The 21013-nt window shown below is 57.9% G+C and overlaps 1 protein-coding gene across 2 annotated transcripts in view; it reads left to right on the top strand.

Annotated features, from left to right (window-relative positions):
- NADK (NAD kinase) overlaps nucleotides 1-16747 on the top strand; it is a 31529-nt gene extending 14782 nt beyond the window's left edge. For both annotated transcript variants that reach the window (XM_015543161.2, XM_042994944.1), the window contains exons 2-12: nucleotides 3801-4019; nucleotides 5510-5593; nucleotides 10399-10528; nucleotides 11285-11393; nucleotides 11553-11638; nucleotides 12438-12540; nucleotides 12880-13034; nucleotides 13259-13358; nucleotides 13437-13594; nucleotides 14302-14384; nucleotides 14759-16747. In XM_015543161.2, the coding sequence (XP_015398647.2) occupies nucleotides 3801-4019; nucleotides 5510-5593; nucleotides 10399-10528; nucleotides 11285-11393; nucleotides 11553-11638; nucleotides 12438-12540; nucleotides 12880-13034; nucleotides 13259-13358; nucleotides 13437-13594; nucleotides 14302-14384; nucleotides 14759-14954 (1423 nt within the window). In that variant the 3' untranslated portion in view covers nucleotides 14955-16747. The remainder of the gene's footprint in view (nucleotides 1-3800; nucleotides 4020-5509; nucleotides 5594-10398; nucleotides 10529-11284; nucleotides 11394-11552; nucleotides 11639-12437; nucleotides 12541-12879; nucleotides 13035-13258; nucleotides 13359-13436; nucleotides 13595-14301; nucleotides 14385-14758) is intronic.
- Nucleotides 16748-21013: the final 4266 nt, after the last annotated feature.

Genomic DNA, 21013 nt, shown 5'->3' with positions numbered 1-21013 from the left:
GAACTTAACGTTATTCTCTTAGACGTGGCTATCAAGTTTTTCTAGACCTATTTGAAGAAACGATCTCTCTGTCGAATCACCTTGACCCTTCTGTCGGACATCCGTTGCTTGTGGTTCAGCCAGTGGAGCAGGCGACTCTTGACCTCAAGGTGATGAGCTGTGGCCCCGTGTCGGGTGTAGAGATCACTTGATTACAAATAAGTAAGCACATTTTTGAAAAGAGAAAAGAAAATCCATTGTTGGTATCCGTGTGAGGGCGTCATTGTGGACCCTCTTCTGTTCCTTCAGTCTGTGTCTGTGTCAGTACCACGCGGTCTGGTTACGGTACCGACCGCGAAGCCGGGCAGCGTGCTTTTCCAGTCTTCTCGTTATTCCAGGTCCTCCACATTTGCATTTGAGTTTTAGAATCAGTTTGCCATTTTCTTTGGAAAAGTCTGCTGGGTTTTTGTGTGTGGGAATTGAGAAGAGTCTATATGCCGGTTTGAGGAGACCTTCACCGTCTCCAGTCTGGGAACACGGCGCGTCTCTCCCGTTACGTGCCTCCTTCACTTCTGTCAGCAGCGTTTTGTAATTTTCAGTGCACAGGGTTTGCACCTTTTACTGTTATTGAGGTGTAAGTGGCACGTAACCGACTAGTTTCAGGTGTACGACGTAACGATTCGGTATCTATATGTGGCGCAGTGACCGCTACAGCGAGTCTAGTTAACATCCCTCCCCACACACAGTTCCAGATTGTTTCCTTATGATGGCAGCTTGTAAGCTCTTTTCTCTTAGCAACGTTCAAACGTCCGCTCTTACTGTTAGCGAAAAGTCTCCTTGCTGTATGTTACATCTCGTGACCTAGAACTCAAATTAGGTTTTGTACTTTTTTGGTCGACCATATCCCTCCATATCTTGTATTTCAATGCTATCCTAAACGGTGTTTTTAAATTTAGATTTCTTATTGTTTGTTGCTAGTACACAGAAATATAGTTGACATTTGTATATTGATTTTTTTCTTCTGTAACCTTGCTAATAAACTCAGTTATTAGATGTAGTCACTCTTTTTGTAGATTCCTTATGATTTTCTACGTAGAAGATCATGTCATCTGACAGTACAGGTTTTTTTTAAAGTAGTCTCTGCACCCAGTGTGGGGCTTAAACTTACGACCCCGAGATCAAGAGTCACACGCTCCACCGACTGAGCCAGCCAGGCACCCCTGACGGTAGAGTTTTACTTGTTTCTTTTTTTTCTTTATGCCTTGTACTTTGTTTTCCTGCCATATTACACTGGCTGTGGCCTCCAGTACAGTATCGAATAGGAGTGGTTATACCAGACATGTTTTTGTAAGTTTTGGTTTTCATCAGAGATTTTTTTCGAGGCGCCTGGGTGGCTCAGTTGGTCGGGCGTCCGACTTCGGCCCAGGTCATGATCTCACGGATCGTGGGTCCGAGCCCTGCATCGGGCTCTGTGCCGACAGCTCAGAGCCTGGAGCCTGCTTTGAATTCTGTGTCTCCCTCTCTCTCTGCCCCTTCCCTACTCACGCTCCATCTCTCTCTGTCTCTCAAAAATTAATAAACATTGAAAAAGCAATTAAAAAAATTTTTTTTCATATATTTGGATAAAACATCAGTGTTTCTCAAGCTAGGAGGATATTAATCTACTAGGGTAGTGTTGTCAACTCCAGCTAAAATTCAGAATCACTTGCGGAGGTGATGCCAGGGCATCTGTGTGACTCAGTCCATTAAGCATCCAGTCTCGATTTCGGCTCAGGTCACGATCCCAGGGCTGTGCGTGGGAGCCCCCAGGTCAGGCTGTGCGCCGACAGTGTGGAGCCTACTTGGGATTCTCTTGCGCTCTTCCTCTGCCCTGCCCCCTATGCGTGCTCTGTATCAGGATAAATAAACATTGAAAAAAAACAAACCAAAAAACTGCTGATGCCTTTTGGGACACCTAGGTTAAGCGTCTGACCCTTGATCTAAGCTCAGGTCTTGCTCTCAGCGTCGTGAGTTCAAGCCCCAAACTGGGCTCCGTGCCCAGCATGAGGCCCACTTAAAAAAAATTGCAACAAATTACCGGTGCCTTTGGCCTGGGTTGGGTGTAGGGATTATTTTCCGAAGCTCCTCAGGGCACTGGAAGGTACGGCCAGGGTGGGAGTGCAGGGACACCGTCACCTCTGCCCTGAGCACCGAGGCCCCTCCTGTCCGTGGGCTCGGAGCTTCCCTCGTGCCTCCTGCCCCCCAGTGCCAGCCTCTGCTGTCCTCGACCCTTCTGTGGAACGCGTGGCTTTGTCATGTGTGTTGTCATCGAATTCCCGCTCCCTGTGAAGTGGGTTGTGCGGCTGGTTCCCCTGCTGGGTTCCACCCGGGGTGTCCCCTTCAGGGGTCTCCCCAGGGGCCCCGTCGCCCTGGCCCGGAGGGGGGCTGGCCACGGTTTGCGTAGACCACTGCCCGTGTAGCCCCTTGGTCTGTGCTGCCCCCGGCGTCCTCCTTTCCCCCAACTCTGCTGTTCTGCAGATTGTCCTGCTCATTTCCTCTACTTTTGTCCCCTCTCCTACCTTTCTTAGGCTTCTCTTATTCCTTTCCTAGCTTGACAGAGTTAAATCTCAGCTCACTACCCTTCATTCTCAGACACTTCAGCACAGCTCACTGGAGCAGCCTAGACTTTGGCTCGTGTTTACATTATTCTTGTCGTTGCGATATGTTGCGATGTTGGCTTGATGTTCCTTTTGAACCATGAGTTGGCTAGGAGGAAACTCACGCGTTCCCGAGTATTGCAGCATTGTTTCCTTTGTTCCTACTTTTTTGTCTTTTCCTGATTTTATTGTACTGTTGTCGGAAGATAAGCTTCTCTACCTTCACTAGAGTTTGGAAATTGAGTTTTCTTTAAGACTAAAATAGGTCAGGGGACGCCTGGGTGGCTCGGTCGGTTAAGCATCCGACTTCGGCTCAGGTCACGATCTCGCGGTCCGTGAGTTCGAGCCCCGCGTCGGGCTCTGTGCTGACATCTCAGAGCCTGGAACCTGCTTCGGATTCTGTGTCTCCCTCTCTCTCTGACCCTCCCCCGTTCATGCTCTGTCTCTCTCTGTCTCAAAAATAAATAAACGTTAAAAAAAAATTAAAAAACAAAAAGACTAAAATAGGTCAGGGGTGCCTGGGGGGCTCAGTCAGTTAAGCGTCTGACTTGGGCTCAGGTCATGATCTCACACTTTGTGGGCCTGCTTGCGGTTCTCTCTCTCCCTCTCTCTCTCTCTCTCTCTGTCTCTCCCCCTGCTCGCATTCTGTCTCTTAAAAATAATAAACGTTTAAAAAAGCTATTAAAAAAAACTAAAATAGGTCAGTTTTGACAAATGTTTTATTGGTGCTGGATTGAAAATTGAGGCTTGTTCGCGGGGCCCAGGGCCCAGTGTGTGTCTTTCTCACTGGGCTCCCTGAGTGTGTCCATGTACCTGTCCCACACTGAGGGGCGTGTAACACTGGACACCCTCAGTTACTGGTTTCTCGCTCGGTAACGCGCCTTCTCCCCTGCCTGGGACCTCTCCTCCCAGTTGGCCCTTCTCCTTGTCTGTGGGAGAAAGCTGGCACGGCCCCAGCAGGTAGTTCTTTCTTGTTCTTTGACCTTTACATTCACTAAAAACCACAGGCAAGTTCCTGAATTCTTAGATATCTTTAGGGTAGAATGGGATAGAAAGAGACTATCTCAAGTCCTTTGGCAAATAGGACTCGAGCCATTTGGCATTATGCATGCATAATGGGTGCATGCGTGTGTGTATATGTTGTTTTGTGCCTATGTGTTTACTTACTTTCTTTGTTTTATCAAGGCATCAGTGTTCTTCTGATCCAAGGCCTCATTTACCCACCATGGAAACGGAACAAGAGAAAGTCAGCGTGAGCAAGGCGCCTGGCACAGACTCGGCCTCTTACCGCTGCTCCGCATGCCATGGGGACGAGGCCTGGGGGCCCGGCCATCCCACCCGGGGACGGGCCAAGTCCCGCAGCCTGTCGGCCTCGCCCGCCCTGGCGAGCACCAAAGAGTTCAGGTACGAAGGCCCCCTCCGGCCCCCGTCCTCACCTGCACACTCTGACTTCCTAAAGCCGTGACCGAGGCTCTTTTCGGGAGTGGATGGATGCGGATGGGGCGGTGGATGCTGACTGGTACGTGTGGGCGGCGGGGGGGTGGGGCTGGGTCCCAAGAGCAGGGGACGGACGCCCACCTGGCGCGGCTCCCCAGATGGCACCAGCACAGCGTGACTGTCCTTTTCTGCCTTAACAGCCAGTGCCCGCGCTAACTCTGGGTGTTTGGGGGTGTGGGCACTGCCCCAAGGCGTCAGCAGGCCCCACACTGTGGCAGGGCTGGTGGAGGGCTGAGCGTGGCCGCGGGGTGTCAGGCGAGCACTGGCCCGGCGTGCCCTCCCCCCGCGAGCCTGCCGTGCGTGTCGTCGCACAGAGCGCTCAGGTCACAGCGCTCAGAGCTTCGCGTGGAGCGGCCTGCCGGGCGGCATTGCGATGCTCCTGTGGGTGTCGCTCTGGCTTCTGGAACAATAAGTGCGGTGAGTTTCAGGTAGAAGCAAGCAAGGGTCACATCTATCAAATGCCAGGGGAGATTTTGGTAAAAAGCGGGTAGTTCTCTCAGGAGAGGGGGACGAACCCGAAGCACCCTTCTCTTGGATGGTGCACAGTGCTGGTACGGTCTTCTGTGTGGACAGCTGTAACCCGCACGCGTGGGAGAGGCGGCCACAGCACCGTGGCCTTGGCCTTGGCCTTGGCCTTGGCCTGAGTTTTCCGTCGGTCTGCTTCCCGGCCACCGCACGCAGCGCAGGGATTTCGTGTTCCCGGCAGGACTGCTTTTGGTTGTTGGTTTTGTGGGGTTCAGTCCACACCCTTTCTCGTTCAGAGACCGCAGACCCTGGCATGGTGACAGAGGTCAAGGGTAGCCTCTGCCTGTGGGTATTGGCGGAGGAAGGAGAGAGGAATGTGCCCAGTCATCCCGGTTCTTGAGCAGCGAACTTAAATTAAACACTCGCTAAGACCCACCGTGACCTGTGTTTCCCCGAGGTTCTCATAGCCCACTCCATGCGCTGTCACCATGGGGGTGTCCTCCTCACTCCCTCGAGTTTTAATCTAGATTGTTAATCCAGATCATTTTAATCGAGATAATTCAGGGAGGGCCTCTCAGGTCTCGATTCCCAGGTATGGACCCGAGGACTGGTCCTCAGACAGACTCGGTGAGAGAGACTGCTCCAGTTCAGATTTCCAGACCTGTCCCCGGAGGTCGCCTTCCCTTTTTCTGGGGTGGGGCCCGGGCACCTGCGCTGGTTTGGGGTCCTTTTCCTAAGGAGCGCTCCGGGTGCGCCCCAGGCATCCCTGATTGCTGATGCCGCGCAGAGAGTTGTGCGAGGCTCAGAGGCAGCACCGCGCACCACCAGGGTCCGTCGCATGGACGCCGGGCAAGGGATGGAGCGCACATCTTTCCAAGGGTCTGAGATCTGTACCTAGGTCTGCTCACCTGCCGTGTCCCCTCTCCACACAGGAGGACACGCTCTCTGCACGGGCCGTGCCCGGTGACCACGTTTGGACCAAAGGCCTGCGTACTGCAGAACCCCCAGACCATCATGTGAGTGCTGGGGTTGCTCCTTGGGAGCTCGTGCTGTCGCGGGATCGCCGTGCCGTGGGGTGTCCTGACACGGGGAGTGAGAGGTCGACTTGATGAGTCAGCAGGAGCCACGGGGCATCTCCACCGGCTCCGACGGACGAGGGGCCCCACTGCCCTGCAGACAGCAGACGGGGGTCCGGCCAGGCTCTGCTTCTCAGGCACCGCAGGCCGGGTGGGCTTCGACTGTGATCTTCAGGGTTACTGGTTTGTTCTCTATAGTACAAAGTCTGGGAGGAATCCGGTATATTTCACACGCTACACTGGCTGGGTCAGACATGCGACTCCTTGAATTATCCTTTTTTTTTTTTTTGAGAGAGAGACAGTGCACGTGTGAGTGGGGGAGGGGCAGAGGGAGAAAGAGAATCTTCAGTAGGCTCCACGCCCGACATGGAGCGCGACTCTGAGACCGGAGCCGAAATCGAGTCAGACGCTCAACCAACTGAGCCGCCCAGGCACCCCTAATTATTTTTAAAATACAGAGGCATCAGTTGGATTTTTCAAAAGCCTGTGTTCGCTTTTGAGAGACACCCCACCATACGGGTGCGGCTGTTCCTGGCGCTCTGGGTGGGGGCGTGTGGCCAGGACTCCCGGTGCCTCTGCGGTGGCCACGAGGTGCCCAGATGAGACACTGTAAAAACTAAGCAATCGAGGTTATTTGTCTGGACTCTCAGTGAGTCTCCAGCTTCTCCCATCTAGTACTTGGGGGGTTCCAGAGGGGCGAGAGTTTTGTCGGGGGCTCTGTGAGATGGTCTGTGTCTGGTTCATACCTCGTGAAAAACATACACTTAGTGATGTTAGTGCTTTCTGTTAAGCAGTCAGAATTCCATCCCACCCTGACCCTTGTGCCTTGCACCTTGTGACGAGCTTCCCAGCCTCCCTGCAGTCCAGGCCTCTTGAGGAACCCCCAACGGGACCCCCTCCTTCAGGGCGAGCTGTGGGGATCCCACATTTTACACAGGGGTGAGGCCCGTGGGCCCAGGTGTGCTTCCACGACTGGCTGGTCTGGGGGTCTTTGCTGTCTGTGACACAGCCCCAGCAGTGGGGACCCCAGGTTTCAGGTCACAGCCCTTCTGAACTGGTTCCGGGCGGTCAGCACAGGGGACCAGGACGGCACCTATACTGCCACCTCCAGGCTGCCCAGGGAATTGCTGTGCAAACTGGGACATCTTGTGACCCATGAAACCCAGTGATGTGGCGGCCCTGCCTCTTACAGACTCTGGGGGCCAAGCCTGGGCGCTGGAGTGAGGCCTCAGTGTCTCTGCTCCATCCAGGTGCTGTCTGCAGCCGGGCTCAGGACGCAGACCTCTGCCCATCTGCTGCGGCCCCTCTGGCACCCCGCAGCCCACTCCGTGCCGCAGCCCACTCCGTGCCGCAGCCCCGTGGGCAGTGGGCGCACCCAGGCGCCCCCAAACCCAGAGCCCCAGCTGCTCTGCCCAGCCCCGCCTCTCCCATTCCCCAGGCCTTCCTGTGTGCTCTGCCCAGCCTGGCCCCGCCTTGGCCTTTCACCAGCTGCCTGAGGGCCCCTCCCTGCACTTCCTGGTCTTGGAAGAACTGTTCTCTCTCCTTGTCACTCAGTTCGGCCTAAGTGCCACCACGAGCGGCCTCTCACCGTGCAGCCTTGATTAGCTGTCATTTACTCCAGCTGAGCCACAGTCCCCCCCCCACAGAGGGAGGTGTGTGTGGGCCTTGTGGGCCTCAGGCAGGTCAGATGGGTGGTTCAGTGGGGGACTCCAGGCAGAGGGGCAGATACCCCAGAAGTGCCCCTGGGGCTGCAGGTTGGGTTTGAGGAGTGAGCAGCCTTCTCGGCCCTTTCTAGCCCGTGTGCTCAGCACAGTCTGGTGGGACGGCCACTTCTGGGGGACAGGGCTCCTTTTCTCCACCTTGTACCTGCCCCTCTCTGGCGTGGAACCTGGCTGGGGCGGGTCTCCGCGTGTCCTAACCTAACATCTTTCCTAATGTGTGAAAACAAGATAGCGCAGAGGGCTTGATTACAAAGAAATTTTACTTCCTGTTTTATTGTCTAAAATTTCACCGTGAACGTGTGTGCGTCTTCTCTTATGTTGAAACGTGTGGAATTGCCAACAACTGATTGCCTTTGGCTTACTAGGCAGTGGCTCAGATCGGTCAGGTGTCCTTGACTCCCATCTGACACCCACGGCCTGTGTGCTGGGGAAGGGTCAGCATCCCACCTTGCAGGTGACCCAGCAGGAAGCTGAGTCACGGTTGGCGCCCAGGACGCACTGTGGTGGCTTCGGCTGGGCACAGCCGAGTCTGAGGGCCAGAGGGGCCGTGGGCCGTGCCCACCTGAGTCAGCGGTGAGGGGGCTCTGACCTGGGCAGCGGTATGCGAGCCGCCCTTGCTTCTCCTGAGGCCCGCAGCCAAACGGTGACCGTGTTAGGGGAGCGCACCCCCCTCCACCTGACTGAGGCCTGACAGCTCCTCCCACGGGGCCGAGCCGGTTCCACGGCCCAGCTCGGATTCCTGTGTGGCTGGGACGTGCCACTGCACCCGGGGCGCTGGACAGAGCACGTCCCGACCTCTGAGGGCGGCCGAGCACTACCAGCCAGCTTAGTGGGGAGCAGGGCCCCTCAGGTCCAGCTTTGCCGTTGAAAGTGATCCCAACGACTTTTTGTTTCAGATACACGATTGGCCAAGAGGATTGTGTGAACGGTGAAGAGATTAAATAAGATTTGTTTGATTTTTAACTTGAGGGAGCTTTTTGGCCTTAGTTGTTTTATACAGCCTCTCAGAAGTCACTCTCGGACCGTTGGGCTTTCAGGGCCGAGGTTGCAGAAATTAAGTTGATAGTGCAGATGTGCAGTGGAGAGTTTTGGGGGCCGGTGTGACCGAAATGCTATGCACAAAGCAGCGGCGTCCTGCTCGTGAGCCATGCGTGTGACCTGGGCGGGCGATGAAGCTCATAGAGGATGTTATGAGCGACCCCTCCCTTTGCAGAGACGCCTGGAGAGGGTGAGTGACGGTCCGTCGGGAACCGGACGGGATCGGATGCCACACCTCCCATACTGCTGGTCTGGGTCGCGGTTTTGGAGGTTATTTGTGGGGCTCTGAAATGTTCAAGGGAAGCCGCTGCCCCTCGAGGCACGACTTGGAGCAGGTGTCTAAGTTGGGGACTTGGTAGGAAAGGGAAGTCTTTCTGCCGACATGCAGTGCGGCTTTGAGGACTTTGCCACCCGGCTGAGGGTCATGGCCGGCCTGTGGGCGTTCTGCTCCCTGCAGCTCCTTTGCCACATGAGTCCCAGCCGGTTCCAGGCGGGTGGGGATGGGTGTTCGCCGAGGCTTTACCAGGAGCCGGAGTCCCAGCTAGGGGGCGGGTCTACCTCCCATGGGACGCTGTGCCCTCAACGCAGACCCCCCACCCATGCACCACGGTGTGCACGGCCTCCCCACGTCCCCTGTACTGGCCGTGACCGAGTCAGAGCTCTGGGAACCCGAGAGGGCAGGGTGCTCGAGAGCTGTGTAAAAAATTAGACCCTGGGGTTCCTGGGGGGCTCCATCGGTTGAGCATCCGACTCTTGATTTCGGCTCAGGTCATGATCCCAGGGTCGTGGGATCGAGTTCCCTGTTGGGCTCTGTGCTGAGTGTGGAGCCTGCTTCTCTCTCTCTGTCTCTCCCTCACCCTCCTCTTTCTGCCCCTCTCCCCAGCTCATACATTTCTCTCTCCCAAAAGGAAAAAAGAATCAGACCCTATTATTTGGGCAGTTTTCAGTTCACAGAAAACTGAGGTGCGGCTGCAGAGATTCCCACGTGCCCCCCCCCCCCATCACCCTCCCCTCCGAGGGGCCATCTGTGGCCACAGACGAAGGACGGGGACATGGCGTGGTCTCCCTGGTCTACAAAGGGTCACTCGCTGCTGTGCTCTGTGATTTGGACAAAGGTGTGATGATGTGTGGTCACTACTGGGGTCACACTGAGTAGTTTGCCCTATGATCCTGCCACCCACCTTTTTAATTTATTTTTGATAGAGAGAGAGAGAAAGTAGAGAAGGATCAGAGAGACGTGGGGCAGGGGGGAGAGAATCCCAAGCCGGCTCCGCACTGTCAGCATGGAGCCTGACTCAGGGCTCAAACCCATGAAACCGGGAGATCACAACCTGAGCCGAAATCAAGAGTTGGACGCCCAACCGACTGAGCCCCCCAGGGGCCCCTGCCACGCAGTTTTTAACAGTGTGAGTTTTAAGTGTAAAAGTTAAGGGTCACCTGAGTCGTTCATGCCATGGTGTAGCTACGGGGCCATATCCCTCCCATACAAGTCCGCAGGAAGCCTGTGTCCTGGGGCGGTGGGGGGGGGGGGGGGGCTTTTCAGTGGTCCCTGGGGACAGAGTCCCCAGTCGGCTGGTGAGAGTGTTTGTGGGAAGCCTGCTGTCCTCGATGCAGGGAGGGTGCGGAGCAAAGAGCAGCTCTGGTTGGGTCTCCTCTCGAGCGTCAGTGGGTGACGTTTGCTCCAGAGGAGGCATCAGTCCGTGAGTATCGTTAGAGCAGGCGCACGTGAGGTCCAGGGCTGCACAGGCGAGTCGTGGGTGCAGCGGGCAGCAAGGGCCCGGGGGGGGGGGGGGGGGGCGGGCAGTGGGACGAGCAGCTAGAAGGAGGGCAGCCTGCGAGCATTCCAGGGGGTCAGGCCCGTACTGGCCACACAGGCCCCCGGCTGAGCGGCGTGAGCAGGCGGCTTCCAGCACTCGGCCCGGGGCCCGAGAAGACCTGTGTCCTCGGACGCAGTGCGCCTGTGCAGACGCTCCTCTCCCCTCACAGGCACATCCAGGACCCTGCCAGCCAGCGGTTGACGTGGAACAAGTCCCCAAAGAGTGTTCTTGTCATCAAGAAGATCCGGGACGCCAGCCTGCTGCAGCCCTTCAAGGAGCTCTGTGTGTACCTGATGGAGGCGAGTGAGCCAGGTTGGGGGGTGGCGACCCCAGGACTCCCCTCTGCACCCCCGCTTCATTCACGTTGGCTGGATTCCACTCTGGAGATTGGGGAACATGCTTGCCAAGGCTCCGTGCTCACTGGGGCCGTAGATGGAGGGGGGGAGCTGGCCTCCTGCCCAGGTTCTGGCTCTCTGATCCCAGGGCTGGCCAAGTCAGGAGGCCAGTTTCAGGGAAGTGACTTCCATAGGCGGGTGTCACAGAGCCTCCAGAGAGAGGGAAATCTGGATGAACAGGTCGGAAGCAATCTCTGGCCAGGACTAAGGCATCATTTTCTCTCTTCATCATAAAATGCTAAGGCCTACTCCTGAAACCTACTACACTGTTTGTTAACTAACTTGAATTTCAATAAATAACTTTATTTTTATTATTTTTTTTATAAAGAGGTATGATTTAAAAATTTTTTTAATGTTTATTCACTTTTGAGAGAGAGCATGAGCAGGGGGGTGCAGAGAGAGAGGGAGACACAGAATCCGAAGCAGGCTCCAGGCTCCGAGCCGTCAGCACAGCGCCTGATGCGGGGCCTGAACCCACGGACTATGAGATCCTGACCTGAGCTGAAGTCAGACGCTTAACCGACTGAGCCACCCAGGATCCCCTAAATAAATATATTTTTAAAAATAAGATGCTAAGACTTAAAAGGAGGCTTTATGCGAGAGCAGTGTGACCTGAACTGGCTCTTGCTGGCCGAGCTGACGTGCTTGTCTCCCTTCCAGGAGAACAACATGATTGTGTATGTGGAGAAGAAAGTTCTAGAAGACCCTGCCATAGTGAGCGATGACAACTTTGGACCAGTGAAGAAGAAATTCTGCACCTTCAGAGAAGGTGAGTTTGTCCTCGGCTCTGTCATGCAGCTCATTGGCATCATTGCCCTGGACCTGGCGGAAGCTTCTAGTGTTCTACGCCATCATGGGCAGCAGCGCCCTGTGGGGCCTCGAGGCCTACTGTGACTCCTTTTCTTGTGTTTGTTGTTCTGTTTTCTAGATTATGATGACATTTCCAATCAGATCGATTTCATCATATGCCTGGGAGGGGATGGGACCCTGCTTTATGCCTCCTCCCTCTTCCAGGTGAGGTTTCCAGGTGGTTCCAGTCTCGGTGTTGCGTGAGGAGGCGCTTCCCCAGTGAGGGTTTCCATCCCTTGTACCTGTGGCTTTATACCACGGGGCGAGGAGTTTTGGTGCTCTTACTCTGACACAGACCAGATATATTTATTAGTTGGGTTATTTGGCCAAAGAGCAGGTTTGCAAGTCATGGCAAATGACGCCTCTGCTCCGTCCAGGTCTCCGGCCACATAGGCCCGGCATCCCCGTCCTCCGTCGGGGGCATGGGGTCCATGGGAGAGGTGGGCATACAAGCCCGGGCTGGGCAGAGGGAGTGGCCAGAGGAAGGGGGGCTGCTGCGGCTCCTCAGGCGCGTGGCGCCCACAAAGCAGAGCTGGTGCCTCGTGGCCAAGGTGACAGGGCCACGACAGAGGTGGGGTTCTGCCCGGGAGCCCACCTTCCCTCTCCGCAAGGCAGGCCCCAGAGGGCCCCGGCTGGGGTGTGTTAGGTGAGGCATGCGGGCTCCCCTAGGGTCCTGCGTGCTGCCCTCAGCACCTCCCCCTGCCCTCCGTGGCCAGCAGGCAGGTCGGTCCTGTCGCCTTTGTTTCTCATCGGCTCTCTACGCCACCGCGCCCCCCCCCCCCGCCCCCGGCCTCCCGGACCGCCTGCTGACCTCCCGTATGGTCACTCGAGTCGGCACCGACCATGCACTCGTGTGCCTGTCCCCTCCCGGAGACGGTCGGGGCGGGTCCGTCGGTGCCGGGGTCGAGTCGGGTGGCTTCTGAGTGGATCGGCCATCTGACCGACCTGCCTCGTTGGCTCACAGGGCAGCGTGCCTCCCGTCATGGCGTTCCACCTGGGTTCCCTGGGCTTCCTGACCCCCTTCAACTTTAAGAACTTTCAGTCCCAAGTTACTCAGGTGATACAGGGTAAGTGGGAATGTTCTGGAACCCTCAAGCAGTTCTGAATATGGGATTGTCTTCTCACTTGGTGTTTGGGTTTTTCAACGACATACAGAACAACACTTCGTAAGTGTTTCGGGATTCAGAGATTTAAAAATTTTGCATGGTTCAGACATTTCTGCCTAACGTTGAGAAGTTGAGGCCACGCGTGAAGGTACGTGTGTGCTGGTTGGTAGCAGCGAAGTGACTTTCACAGAAGGCACAGACGTGTTGCTCTGGAGCTGGGAGAAGGCGGGCGGCCCCCGGTCAAGCAGGGGTGCCTCTGCCTCCTGTGGGTGCCGCCACCCCATCCCTGCTGGCCCCCAGGCAACGCGGCTGTCATTCTTCGGAGCCGGCTGAAGGTCAGGGTCGTGAAGGAACTCAGAGGGAAGAAGATGGCCGTCCCCAACGGGGTCAGCGAGAACGGAGTGCTGGCCGCGGACCCGGCCGCGGAGGCTGGGAAGCAGGCCATGCAGTACCAGGTGTGTGGGCACGTGCCCTCGCGGACCCCAGGCCTTGCCCTGCCTGTCACGTGTCCGCGGGGAAAGGCACAAGGTGGGAGGACTCCGGAGTGGGGTGAGGGGTGGGAGGGGCCTGACCTCAGGGCCTTCCAGAGAGTCCGGGAACAGTGCGGGTGCCTGTTGGGCAGACCACCCGGGGCAGCCCTGCCGGCCCCTCCCAGTGTGCGGTGGCCTCGTCCCCCCAGGTCCTGAACGAGGTGGTGATCGACAGAGGCCCCTCCTCATACCTGTCCAATGTGGATGTCTACCTGGACGGGCATCTCATCACCACGGTACAGGGTGACGGTAGGTGGGCGCCCGGGGTCCCGCGGGGTGGGGGTGGGCAGGAGCCCACGGAGAGTGACCCTGCGGCCTGTCCACCAGGGGTGATCGTCTCCACCCCGACGGGCAGCACGGCGTATGCGGCCGCCGCCGGGGCCTCCATGATCCACCCCAACGTGCCGGCCATCATGATCACGCCCATCTGCCCCCACTCGCTGTCATTCCGGCCCATCGTGGTCCCCGCGGGGGTCGAGCTGAAGGTCAGAGTCCACCCTCCACCCTTTCTGGCTTGAGCTCTCGTCTGGGACCTGCGATGCTGACCACCCCCCGCGCCCCCGGCTGGGACCCCAGCACGTACTGGGCCGTGGGCCCTTCCTCCCTTGCTGGGTGCGGGAGGGGGCCTCACTCTCATCCTTGTCTGTCCGGTTGGCAGGGGCAGCCCTGAGAGCCGGGCTGTGGGCCCTTAAGGGGCAGAGACAGTCCCTACTGGGTGGGGGCAGGGTGAGGGACGCCGAGCGAGGACTGGGGGCCTTGGGCCTGGCGTGCACATGGCACCCGCTGCTGCTCCCCCGTCTCCGCTGTCTGCCTGCCTGCCTCACGCTCCCTCCTTCGGTCCGCCCTAGGCCGGTGTGCCCCGGCCGAGAGCCCCGGCCGTGAGCCCTGGTGCACAGGGCCATGTCTGCAGGTCACAGAGAGGACTGGACCCAGACCCCTGGCCAGTGTCCCTAACCCTGGGCGGATGGGCAGCGGCTGGGCCTCACCACCGCCGGTCCTGTTTCCCAGGGCTGGTGTCGGCGAGACATACGCTAATCCCTTCAGGGCCTGGGACCGCCTTGGCATAGTGTGGGTGCTGTGGACGCCTCCGTGGTTCCTCCCGACCGGTGCTGCCCTCCCGGGGTGGGGGTCGAGGCGCTCAGCTGCACTCATGAGCCCACACCTACCTGTCCCGCTTGACCCCTTCCTTCAGATCATGCTGTCACCGGAAGCCAGGAACACTGCGTGGGTGTCCTTCGATGGACGGAAGAGACAGGAGATCCGCCACGGAGACAGGTGTGTGCGCCGTGGGGCCGGGGCAGGGCGGGCCCGGGAGGTACGGGCCCCGTAGGCAGAGCTCCGTCACCGGGGAGGGGATGCGGACCGGCGCCTGTCGGGCAGCTGGTCGCACGCGCAGCATGTGGCCCCACGTTCTGCCGTACGCGGGCGACAGACCCACGGTCCCTCCCCCCGGCCCGCCCTGGTGCTCCGCTGAGCCCCCGGCCCGTAGCTGTCTAGAAGGTGAGACCGGCCCCGGGCTGTGAAGCAAGTAGCGTGAGCAGCACAGAAACGGTCCCCGGCCGGGCTGGGGTGGACGTGGCCCTTGGGGAGGGGTCTCGGCCTGGTGCCGGGGGCTCACCTGTGTGCGCTGCGTTGCCCCCCTGCCTCAGCATCAGCATCACTACCTCTTGCTACCCGCTTCCCTCCATCTGCGTCCGAGACCCCGTGAGCGACTGGTTTGAGAGCCTGGCACAGTGTCTGCACTGGAACGTGCGGAAGAAGCAGGCGTACTTCGAGGAGGAGGAGGAGGAAGAAGAGGAGGAGGAGGAGGAGGAGGACGAGGGGGAGGAGGGGGAGGAGGGCTAGGCCCGAGCTCCTGCTGTCCACACCCGGGACCCCAGAGTCCCAAAGCTGTTCTGCTGCCTCCTTCCCCTCGCCCTCCGGGAGCGGGCTGGCCTGAGCACGTGTGCTGTGCGCCCCGCGCGCAGGCGTCACGGGTCACGGCGCTTTGGCCTGTAGCCAGAGGAAGAGCCGGGATCTGCCTTTCGTCGACCAGATCGGCTGTTTTTAACATTTTAAATCTGACTTCTTTTTTGCATTTCTAAACAAGAAAAGTGAGTGACGGCGGGGACTCTGAAGCAGACACCGTGCTTACCCGTGTTGTGGGTCGGAGCCTGGGTCCTGGGGCAGGGACACCCGGCTGGATGTGCTTTCTGTAATTTCTTGTCAGGAAACTTGTGCTTAAATCAGTCTATTGAAATTCAGAGGGGATCAGAACGGATTGATCTGTCTTTCCATGTCGAAAATAAATGTCTCGTAGCCAAAAATCTCACTTTAAGCTACCACGATTTCCCCCTTAAATCTTGCACCTTTTTCGCCGAAAGGACTCGGAGGGGACGCTCCTGCAGAGAGCGGTTTGGTTTGATCGGCCGACGAGCGGAGGGTCCCCTCTCCCTCCTGCGCCTCGTCTGGGCCTCCCCGCCGTGGCCCCCAGCCCTCCTCTCCTCCCTGCTGTGGGGTGACAGGTGCCAGCGCTGTGGCCCCACCGGCCCGGAGGACGCCTGGTAGGGGGTCAGGCCCACACACATTCCTCACGAAGCCGGGACGGCGTCCTCTGCACCCTGGAAGATATTTTAAATCCTGTGTCTACTTTGTAGAGATGATTTTAAACTTTCTGAACTGCTACGTACAGATTTTACTCTGAAGATTTAAGAGGGAAGGGGATTTGTTCTGTTGGGAAATGGAGCCTTGTTCCGATGTTTGCACGCGTTCTGTGTGACGCCGTGTGCTGGGACCACTGTGTTCAGCATCGTCGCCGTAGAGGTGACGGTCCAGGAGCGAAGGGTGCTTCTCCCTCGGGAAGCCACCGGCCAGCGAGGAAGGCGGTGCTGGGACGTTTTGTGTCCTTTCTGCTCTCGCTTCTCCCTGGGCGTCTTGGGCTTGCGAGGAAACTGCCAGCATTCCAGTGGCCCCTCAGGCCGCGCGGGGCGTGTGCGCGTGGCTCCGGCCCCTGCTGGTTGTTGCCTGACAGATGTCCTCCAGTCGGGCGTCTGTTTCGGAGTGACTGATTTCTCTTTGAGCTACATCGTTAACCTGTTAAGGTGGCAAGAACGGAAGGGACGGGGCTGGGCCTTGCTCTCCTGGAGGGTCACAGGCCTCATTCCGGAGCTGCTAGAAAGGCTCCGGGGCCCTGGGTGCCACCACCTTCGGCCGGGGGTCTCCGCGCGGCGGGCTGTGCAGCCTGGGTGCCCGCGTCTGCCGCGTCCGTGGTTCAGCGTCTGTGGAGCTCGGCAGTCGGCGTGGGGCTCGAAAGGGAGGTGGGCCCTCACCGCCACCTGCCCACGGGCACGGGGCACCGCCAGAGGCCCGCCACCCGGCCTCCCTGGGGCAGAGAGGGGGCCGAACCAAAACTTGGCTTTAGGTCCAAAAGAGAGTGGCGTTCGGAATTCAGGTCGTTCATTTAGACAAAAAAAAAAAAAAAAAAAAAAAAAAGCAAGTCTGAAAGGAGCATGATTTGGAGTGATTTAGAAAACTTGGGATTTTTTGAAGTAATTCTTAATGTTTCATATTGTTAATATCTTGAAAATTTGTTAAATGTTGTCGAAAGCCTTATTACTATTTTCAGATTCTTTCAATAAACAGACTTGTTTAAAAAGTTGGATCGAGTTACAACTGGTATTTGGTTCTTTGTAACCAGTGCACAGACACTAGGGGGGGTAGCCCCAGCCCAGGGCTTCTGGAGCCCGCCGACCCCCTGAGAACCCTGTGGCGAGCATGGGAGGGGCAGGGTCCCACCCAGGCAGCCTCCACCTTGAATCCCACCCCACATGGCCCCCAACGGGCCTGGAGCTCAGAGGGCGGTCCAAGCCCTGCGGGGCGGAGCCCACAGCGAGGACTGGCTCCTGGGGAAATCAGAGGGCTGGACCCAGGAGCCCCTGAGGCTGTGACGTCCTCATCACAGCTCAGTCTGGGCCTGTTGGGGTCGGGCGGGCCGGGCCAGGCCCTGGGGCATGCTCACCTCCCTCCTCCCCTGTCCTCTTGACCGGTTCCATGCGGTCTTGACCAGGCTTTGGGGGGGGGGCGGGGGGAGGCGGCAAAACTTCGCCAGGAGCCAAAGTGCCTGCAGGTGTGCACGAGGACGCAGACAGACCGCGAGGACACGGACAGACCGCGTGCTGGGCGCCCCCAGCCACCTGCAGAGGCCAGAGGCCCGGAGTGGGCAGCTGAACTCTCCTTCCTCCCAGGCCAGCCCTGGAGCATCGGCCTCCTGGGCCCTGTGTGGTCTTGGCCTGGCCTGGCCTGAGCCGTGACCGCCTGCTGCTCTCCTGGCACACGCATGGGGGCGCATCACCTTACTGCTCGGGTGCCCGCTGCCCCTGGGTTGGCCTCTGCCTGGAAAAGGGCACCTGTGGTCAAGTTTGCACAGGTGTCATGGGCAGCAGGGCGGGACAGCTGCTGGAACTCAATCCAGGCATCAGGGGCTTTCTGAGGCCCAGGCTCTCGGGATTCGAGCCAGCAGTGTGTGTGGAGCCCAGGCGGGGCCTTGTCTCCTCGGCTGGCAGAGGGCCCACTTGGAGGGTGAGGGCCAGAACCAGCTGGCCGGAAGGGCTGGCTCACTGGTGGGCACCGGTTCTGCCCACGAGGCCGCACGTTTCAATAATGGCTGTTGACCTGTGAGCCTTGGACCTTCCTGCTTTGGGGAGAGGGGGGTGGGGGGCACAGAGGCCACAGGCCAGGTACCCCAGGACACCTCCTGACCGGGCTGTGGGCCACTTCTGTGGGCTCCGGTCTCAGGCCACCCCAAGCGTCCGGTCTTCGGGGCTGTAGCCTTGGACACCTGCCCTTTGCTGGCTGCTTCGGAGGAGCACGAGGTCAGACCCTGCCCTGGCCTCTGCTGAGTGCCCCACCCGGCTGGCCTCCCCTCCCTCCCAGGCCAGGCCACAGGCCACGTCACAGCAGTGCTGTCCCAAAGAGCAGCGGTTCCCCCACCCAAGAGCCACCGGGTACCAGGAACCGGCTAGTCTGCCTGGGGGTGACGGGGACCCGGTCGGGGGGACCAGCTGGAGGAGCACAGAGGATGGGTGGGGGGGTGACAGGGACGTGAGAGGAGGCGGGAAATGCACAGTCACCACATGGAGGAGAGCAGCCACTTCTGGCACATTCTCCTTCAGAAAGATCCAGGCCAGAGCTTGGGTGGTTTTCAGAATCACGGAAACTGAGGATTTGGTGGGAAGAGCGGAGGTGGGTTGAGGATGGGGTGGGGGGCGGGGGGAAAGACAGGGACGCTGCGCAGGCTCTTCGGCGAACGTGCCTCCCGTGGAGGCCTCCAGTCGAGGCTGGCTTCCCTCCCCGGGAGCATGGAAGACGAAGGCCGGTTTGACCTCAGCCCATGGCTCCCCGCGAGCGCAGCGAGGCCAAGCGTGGCCGGGCCCTGCTCACCAGCACTTCTCCCCAGACACTGGCCTGACGGAGCAAGGGAGCTGCTCCCAAACCCTGTGGTCTTGCTTCCATGACCTTTAACCCCACGGATCCCAGAGGCTGAACCCCAGGGACAGAGGCTGCAGGTGCCCCCGCCAGGACGAGGCCAAGGTAGGGGATGAGGCGGAGCGAGCCCAGGACAGGGGTCGCACCGTGGGGCGTGGGGAAGGGCCAAGGGCTCCCAAGGAGGGCTCACATCCCTGGTTTGGGGACAGGTGGTTTTTCCCAACCAGCTGCCGGTCGGTGCTTCCTGGCAACCTCGGCAGGGGACCTGGCGGCACAGGACAGGGGTCCCCAGCCCTTTTCCCCCCAGTGAATGTGACCCAGGCCCTATTCTGTGGGCTTTTCGGGATCCTGGGTCCCTGCCTGCACTTCTCTGCTGTCCTCACTGTCGCCTGGGAATAGGGCTCCTCTGGGCCTACAGGTGGGGCCATCAGACCGGAGCCCAGACCCAGACGAAGCCTGGTGGGAGCAGGGAGGGCTGGGAAGCCAGGAGGTGCACACAGAGAAGCCCAGCCATCTGGGAAGGACCCAGGAAAGTGGTGCAGCAGAGCTTGCTGTGGACGCGTGCCTTCCCGCTTTCTAGAAAATCACCCTGTATTTATTTATAACTTTTTTTTAATGTTTATTTACTTTTGAGAGACAGAAAGACTGCAGGGGAGGGGCAGGGAGAGAGGAGAGAGGGAGACACAGAGTCTGAAGCGGGGTCCAGGCTCCGAACTGTCAGTACAGAGACCGACGCGGGGCTTGAACCCATGAACCGCAAGATCATGACCTGGGCCTAAGTCGGACACCTAACTGACTGAGCCACCCAGGTGCCCCCCAAAATAATTCTAAAATGAGTGTATTTTCTCCCTCAGACTAGTGAACAGCGCCCGCAGGCCGGGCTTTTCCTGGGCAAGTCTGCAGGGCGGGCCGAGTGGGGCTGGGAGCGGCCAGGGCTGGCCAGGGCTGGCCAGGGGCCTGGCCCAGAGGCGACAAATACACAAAGAAAGCAGAAGTGAAATTCCTGCTCGCTTACGTGCCTACCTCAGAACATACCATGGCGCTGTCTTCGTCACCCCATCCTTCTGAACAAAGTTCACAGAGTAGGTTTTTCTTTGCACAAAACCCTGAGATGCTGGATGACTGCCAGTGGTCCCGGGGTTTAGGGGTCAGTGAGTCATTTGTAGACAAATAACTTCAAAAGCAAATTTATAAAAACTCAAAATTGTTACAGCAAAATCTGTCTTAGGTTTCATCTGGGGAAACGGTTTTGAAATGATGTCATGTGACTCTGGGGACCTTCCCCTCCCTCCTGGGCTTCCAGTCGGCCACTGAGCAGTGCCGTCCAGGCCTCCAGCCACCGCCTGAGGAAGCCTTGCTGCATGGACACACCCCAGAGTTGGTATCCTGTCCCTTTCTCTTTGTCCCGTCAACAGCTTGTCTCTAAATAGCCAAAGGAAACACTGCTGCCTATTAAGGTCGCATGAGCAATTTTACCACCGGGCCATGTCATTGGGTCATTCACGACAGATATCACAACAACTTCTTCCTTTAACTGGATTCCAGGAAGCAGAATTTTGGGAGAAAGACTACAGACCGGCCAGGATTCTTCATACTCTGCACAGTTTCAAATAAGGCCATTTAAATAATGCCTCTGCTGATTTGCAGTGTAGATCCCAATGAAGACGTGAATCAGGACACAGTCTTCACAAGGGAGGGGCCTGACCAACAAAAGGACTGAAGTTGGGGCTCCCCTGAAACCTGCCTACAAAGCTCTAGCTGGGGCATCAGGTGCTCCGCCCAAGCCCTGCCTCCCTCCACAAAGCTGGGGGGCGGGGGTGTCTTCTGACTCTAGGACCCCTTTCTGACAACTCTCTTCTCCTTCAGGATTTGCAAGATGTTTAAAGGGTAATTTTCTAGGGGTGCCTGGGTGGCTCACTCAGTTAAGTGTCTGACTTCGGTTCAGGTCATGATCACATGCTTCGTGAGTTCAAGCCCTGTGACGGGCTGTGTGCTGACAGCTCAGAGCCTGGATGGAGCCTGCTTCAGATTCTGTGTCTCCCTCCGTCTCTCTCTCTCTCTGCCCTTCCCCTGCTCGCGCTCTCTGTCTCTCAAAAATAAATATTTAAAAAAAATTAAAAATAAATTATTTTTTAAATTAATTTATTTATTTAGAGAGAGAGCATGAGCAGGGGAGGGGCAGAGAGGGGAGAGAATCCCAAGCAGGCTCCATCCTGTCAGCGTGGAGCCCAATGTGGGGCTTGAACTCACGAACGATGAGATCACGACCTGAGCGAAGTCATGAGCCGGATGCTTAAGTGACTGAGCCACCCAGACGCTAATTTTAAAGCATGATAAGGAAAAGTAAGTCAGTGAGAGCTCCGGGGTGGTTCAGTTGGTTAAACATCTGATTCTTGGTTTCAGCTCAGATCAGGAGCCCACGTTGGGATCCTGCTTGGGAT

Source organism: Panthera tigris, chromosome C1 (assembly GCF_018350195.1).
Source record: "Panthera tigris isolate Pti1 chromosome C1, P.tigris_Pti1_mat1.1, whole genome shotgun sequence".
NCBI classification, from domain to species: domain Eukaryota; kingdom Metazoa; phylum Chordata; class Mammalia; order Carnivora; family Felidae; genus Panthera; species Panthera tigris.
The sequence above is the reverse complement of the archived record's forward strand: the minus strand, read 5'-3'. Positions and strand labels throughout refer to the sequence as shown.